General features: G+C 36.7%; 1 protein-coding gene across 1 annotated transcript; it reads left to right on the top strand.

Moving 5' to 3' along the window:
- The first annotated feature begins 2,082 nt into the window (after positions 1–2,082).
- pdcb (phosducin b) lies at positions 2,083–6,320 on the top strand. The gene is made up of 4 exons (XM_014980325.2): positions 2,083–2,193; positions 3,035–3,096; positions 4,752–4,900; positions 5,298–6,320. Exons 2-4 carry the CDS (start codon positions 3,051–3,053, stop codon positions 5,811–5,813), a joined length of 711 nt encoding a protein of 236 aa, XP_014835811.1. The 5' UTR covers positions 2,083–2,193; positions 3,035–3,050; the 3' UTR covers positions 5,814–6,320.
- Positions 6,321–6,598: the final 278 nt, after the last annotated feature.

Raw genomic sequence — 6,598 nt, 5'->3', positions numbered from 1 at the left:
CAAACCACATACCAAAGAAAATAATATTTTCTCTACTGCATTTATGCTCAGTACTCACTTGTTCATACTTTACAAATTTGAATTTTATTTAAAAATGTTTGCAACTAACTTATGCTAATAATACTTAGAAATTATGTATTTTTAAGTTGCAGTTTCCTTTTGATGCTTTATTTTAAGATAAGATATAAATTCTAAGATGGCCCTGTGTCCAGAATTATTTAATATCAATTACATTTGGGCATTTTCAGGCATTAACTGTCTGTTTAAGGTTATTCCTTAAACATTTAGATTTAGGTCTGAACTTTGAATAGGCCATTGCAAAACCTTTACTGTGGCGATTTAGAGGAGGACTTACTGCTGTATTTTGGATCATTAATTCAAGTGTATTTGAACTCATATTCACCAGCTGATGCTCAGATATTTTCCTCCCAGGTTTTCTTGCTGACAGGAGGAGTCAACCAGAAGACAAAGTCAAGCCCTGTAGGCAGAGCAGCCATGGTGCCTTTGGAGCACCAGATGTTTGATTGTTGCTGTGATGTTATTTTTCTGGAGTGCTCTGATAGTTTTATGCTGCATTTGACAGGATTCACTCACTTTTCTTTGTTTGTTTGTTTTTTGGTCAGTTTTTCCTGGCAACCCTTCCACGTGTGGCATTTTTAAAATTTACTTTGTCTCCTATCTTGATTGTTTTTTTCCAAACTCAAACTGAGCCATAAAGTATGATGCTTGTAGGTGTGTTGCTTATGATATCTCTTAGCCTACTTCATGCGGTCAGACAGGTTCAGTTTGGGTGATTTCTTGATTCTACAGGTCTGTCTGTATTCTGGTTTTATTTCCCATGATAAATAAAATTATAATTTGGCATTTTGTATCTATATTGACAGTATGTATGTAAATATGCATGTACAGACCCAGTCAAAAATAGAGATAAGGAAGAAACTCCAATTATTTCAGGAACTTTATCATTAGTTGGAACATGTTATATGAATTAATTACACACAGATGAATGTTTACATGCTTTTGTTTATGTTAATTATGATTACAGTTAATGAAAATATGATTTAAATTTAAATATTACATCTAATCAGTAACAAAAACTATTTTTAAATGTAGAAATATGTAATTAATGAAAACTATGTTTAATACCTATTCAAAGGTTATTTTTCAAAAGTTGCTTTTATCTAACAAACAACTCATAAGAACTTATATTCTAATTTATTAAATATGACCAAATGTCCTGTTTTGTTTTAACTTGTAGACCATTGCCCTTCATTCACCCTTGAATGGAGCTCATATGTCCTTGAGTCTTCTTTTTCTTCTTCATCTTGATTTTTCTTTTATAGTTATTTTAAGGAATGGAATAGTAAAATGTCTGACCATGGCTCAAGGCTTTAGGATAAACAAAGTCAATGTTTTTCAGAAATCTGAAAAAAGTATTTAAAAATTGTCTTGAGAACACTTTAAACCTAGACCTTTTATTTTAAGCTCCTGTGACAGAAAATAAAGTCTGAATGAGTTTGATAGGTGAACAATGGAAATATTTGTTTTGAAAATAGTTGTGAGACACATGATTCGGCGTCATTGCTTCTTCCTTAGCCCCTAGCCAACGTTGTTTTGAAAGACTTGCATCATGTGGTCGTGTTGCGTGAAGCTTCATGCCTGGAAGAAGTTCCAATTTCCGACAAAATCCCTTTTATTTGAAAGTTCATCTCTGGGATTTTTGGTTCTGTTGCTTGAGTTAACTCCATCCATGCCATTTATACCAGAGAACTGCAACACTGCAGCTTCTCCTCTTTATATTTCAATATAAATTGCTTTCACCAATGCCCAGGAAGGGGAATTTTTATTACATCCTGATTAAAAGGAGAAAGTTATGAAGTTTTGCTTTGGTCTACAAAGTGTAACCTTGTCATTCTTCCTCTTCATTGTGTACAGTGAGGGCCTTTATCTAGCAGAGGCTTCTAATTCCTGAAGTGAAATCCTCTTAGGATCTATGCTCTATTTCTGTTTGGTCTATTGGGTCTTTTTTTAAAATCTCCAATAGACCTATCTCATTGGCTGGAAACAACACACGCAGGCACACAAAAAAAACACACACGGTCCAGCAACAGATAGCTCCAACAAGTGATCGAGAGAACAGCAGTGCATGGTTAACTGCTGACACAAAGGGAGGACTTTATCAGGCAGTGAAAGGTAAGATAAACAGCTTTTATTGATACAGCAGAATCAACAGAATGCGGATACGTGAAGATTGTTGTTGATTTATAACACATTAGTGTGCTTTAATTATTTCTTTTATTCCCCATACAGCAGATATTTGAATGGATATTTGTGGATATTTGGACGGTTTTGAGTTTTTGCTGTTATCACACAAGGCATCAAACAGAAAGCTGCAAAATTAGATGCATTTTTTTCAGTCACAGAACAAACAATTCCTTCTTTGGAGCTGTCGTTTCCTCATCCCTCTGTGCTTTATTAGAGCACAGCTGCTTACTAAAGTTAGTTATCAACCTTTAACTCTGTACTGAAACAATTAAACGCGATTTCATTTGAAAATGCTGCAGCTGCTCGTGGGAAAAAGCTCCCCATTAGTCAACTGGGAGCAAGATGATGGTCATAAAGATCATTAAACCAGATCAGCATCGTGACTGCAAGCATGGAGAAAGAACTCCTCACAAAAGGCCACCTAATCCAATCAGATATTGGCTTAAAATGAGTCACACCATCAACTGGCTTAAAAAGTCACGCCACAGAAATGACACAGCATTGCATGGCAAACGAAACACAAATTTGCATCTGATTTGGATGCATACCTACACAAACAGTGGCTTTGAGAGCCAACAGCAAGCAAAACACTGATCTGATTGCAGTCCTGTAATCCTCTTAAACTGCATTAATTTAATTAAAATTAAAGAGTTGTGGGGTTTTTTTTGTTTGCTTTGTCCAGTGAGTCTACATCTCTAGCTGCACAGTTTCAACTCTGGTGAATGGAAATGAAGCATTAAAGTAACAACATCACATTTCTTTTGTACAGGTAGCTGACCACAACAATGTCTGGCCGAGTAATTGATTTGGAAGAGACCGCGACCCATACAGGTGAGCAGATGAGCCATTTAAACAAAAAAAAAACACTACTTTGGACTTTCTGTGGTTAGGTCAAGTGAAAAGGATCTTTGACTCAACTAAAAACTTAATGGAAAGCAGTTGAAACATTGTGTTCCTACAGAGAAAACTGGCTAACAATGGCACTGGATTAAGACAGGTGAAAGGAAACCCAATGGACAAGAGAAAACCGTTTAACAGATGGTCTAATCTTTTTCTTGTGTAACTGGGTTAATTAGTCCACTTCCTGGAAAGACAAGATTATCTCTACATTGCCTGAGGCCACACAAAAGACTCATTGAGACACGAGTCAATGGGAAGCCTATGTAAAACCTAGATTTAAATGAACAGTCTGGCTCAAAATGATTCACACCCTAACAGCTTCAGATATAAAGTTATGTCCATCCATCCAGTCACTGTCTTCACTTATTTTATATATGTCAAAAATTACTTACTCCTGTCACTAGAAATGTCTTTAATGGCATTCAAGCAATAAATCTCGACTCATATATAATAACTGGCCTTTTTAGATGTTTTCACTGGTATTTCTGACACATTTTTTGTCCATGAGCTCAGTGTGCATAAAAAGTCGACTTGCCATCGGCCTTTAACCCAAATTCTCTACCAGATTCAGGTTAGGATTCGTACTGGTTCTCCATCCAACATTATTATTTTTTCAAGTCAAAGGAAACATGGCAGTCAAATTCAAATGTTACTTTAAACCTAAATCTGCCAGAGTTAAATAATCTTAAGCCTAGGTGTTGATTCTTTGATAATGCAACATTTAGGCGAAGGAGTTTTGCAATTTTAAATTTAAGAGCACATTGTGTTGTGATATTGCGATAATCTCATCAATGTGTGGAAAGCCTTCATATTTTTCTTTGAGAGAATATTGGTAAATACAGAGAGATAGGTACACATTTGCAGTGTACTTGCAGATGGAAATGAAATGTTGCTAAACTGTGCATTAATGACAAGATCCTCTATAAATAACTTCAGATTAAGCTCAGTTCATTGCAAAAGAAAAGTATGAGTTGTTCTCCATTATTTGAAGTTTTTAACAAGAGACCCTACACTCTCATACATCAGAGTCACCTATATGCCCTTTACATTGAGCTGCTAACGTGCCCGTATAACACTGAAATGGAAAACTGCTGACTTAAAGTCTGTTAAAATCAGTCAGTCAACTGTAATGGAGTGACAACAGGACAACAAAAGCACAAAAATGCTGGACTTTTACATTTCCTAAGCATTCACAGGTGTGTAGTTACAAAGCTTAACTGGGTTTGTAACCTTCATCCTAGAGGGGATCACTGCGTTTTTATGCTTTTTGGTCTTTTCTAACAAAAGTTTACATTAAGATCTCATCTAAAATCTCAGAATTAAATGTGGGGATCCAAAAAAAAACCCCATCAAACATTAGCTCAAATGTATCCAGATTTTGGCCTTGATGTCTCTTTGACCTTATTTAGAAATATTTCAACCATAAAAATGCTCCTGCTCCTAGAAGCTTTAATTAGACAAATACTGCTTTCTGTATTGGGTTAGTTCCTGCATTTCCCTTTTGTCTGAGTAGAGTAAGTAAATAGCTGAGATATTAAGTAGATGGTGGTCAGTGCACTGAGCTGAAATTTTTGTTTTCTCTGTAGGTCCAAAGGGGGTCATTAATGACTGGAGGAGGTTCAAGTTGGAAAGTATGGACCGGGAGAATTTGCCTCCTGCCAAAAAGGAACTTCTGAGGCAAATGTCGTCCCCCAATAAATCAAAAGATGATTCCAGAGCTAACCTGAACCGCAAGGTACAACCCTAATCGTTTAACCAGACGGGACAGCATAGGAAGTTTTTTATTTAAGAAACACTCCCCATTAAACACAGATATTTCATTTTGTGTGTGACTTTTTTGCAGGTGTTTAATAGAAAATACTAGCCGTGAATGCAATATCATTATGTGCAAAATCACAGTCCCAAAAGACTGCTTGGAATCAATATTTGGTATACTGTGTTATTTTAAGAAGGATGTATAATATATGTTCAGCAGTTGGATGAATTTTTTCTGCCCTTCATGTTCCAACATGATGTAGATCTCAGTGACTGGGATCACGGAGGGTGATGAGAACAGAGAAGCAAAGAAAATGAAATGAAGCTTATTTCTCAACCAATGCCATCAACTTACATAATTTCTCCTTTTTTTCTAGATGAGTGTCCAAGAGTATGAACTGCTCAAGGAGGAGGATGAAGGATGTCTGAAGAAATACAGGAGACGATGCATGGAAGAGATGCACAGCAAGCTCAGCTTTGGCCCCAAGTTTGAAGGTGTTCACGACCTGGACAGTGGCGAGGCCTTCCTCGAAGTCATCGAGAAGGAGCATCACAGCACAGTGGTGGTTGTTCACATTTACAAGGTTGGGGTGAAAGGATGCGAGCAGCTCAACAGCTGCCTGGACTGCTTGGCCACAGAGTACCCCACTGTAAAGTTCTGCAGGATTGATGCCGTCTCATCCGGTGCCGCCGAGCGTTTTTCGGATGAGTATTTACCGACGCTGCTGGTGTACAAGGCTGGGGAGCTCATAGGGAACTTCCTGTCCTGCACGCAGCACATGAACGAGGAGTTCTTTGCAACCGACGTTGAAGCTTTCCTCAACAGTTACGGCCTGCTCCCAGAGAAAGAGCTGCCTGGAGAGGACGAGGAGGAAGAACATGACGTAGAATGAGACAGGAGTTTGGCTGCTGCAGGAAAAAGAGGTTGGGTAAAGCTATAAGTGAAGCAGTTTATATATAAAATATTTATGTTTATTTGATCCGTTTTTTTCTTGTTGCTTTGGCAAGTAGGAAAATCATAACTTTTCCTCTATAACACTAGCATTGGACTGTTTCTTGAGAATGTATTTATATATAAGTGGTGGGGAAACTTTAATAGCTTGGAAAAAGGAGTTGCTGAATGAGAAAACACTCCATTCCTCATCACCTGAAAAGCCAAAACAAAATAACTGTAATGATAAATACATTGTTTTATTAGGATATATCTTCTTGTATATATACATGTGCATGACCAGATTCATTCATAGTGTTTTTTTAGCATTTGAATGTATTTAACTCAAAAGATTTGCATCCATGAGCTATACATTTTTGAATGTAAAATAATACGCACATGTACTGTATATTTATTATGTTTGTGTTGTTCTGATAAAGAATAAATAAATGACACTGGAAACCTTGAAGCTCCACTCAACCAACTTTTCCAGTAAAAAGGAAAGAGGACTAATTTTATCTTCCAAAAACCCTAATTAATATGACGCTTTCATCATTTTTTTGAAGCATATAATATTAAAATATTCTTATTTAATTCGATTACCTGCATGTAGGCTTTAGTATTTTGACAAAACTGGCAGGAAAATCTCCATAATTGTGCAGCCTTGGACTACCATTCATATTGGTTTCATTTTGAAACAAGTCGTCAGTCAGTGGTACACAACAGTCAAAGGAGATGGGACCCTCA

This window comes from Poecilia mexicana, unplaced genomic scaffold (genome assembly GCF_051168715.1).
Source record: "Poecilia mexicana isolate PSO_F unplaced genomic scaffold, ASM5116871v1 scaffold_15, whole genome shotgun sequence".
NCBI classification, from domain to species: domain Eukaryota; kingdom Metazoa; phylum Chordata; class Actinopteri; order Cyprinodontiformes; family Poeciliidae; genus Poecilia; species Poecilia mexicana.
This window is presented reverse-complemented; position numbering and strand designations above follow the sequence as displayed.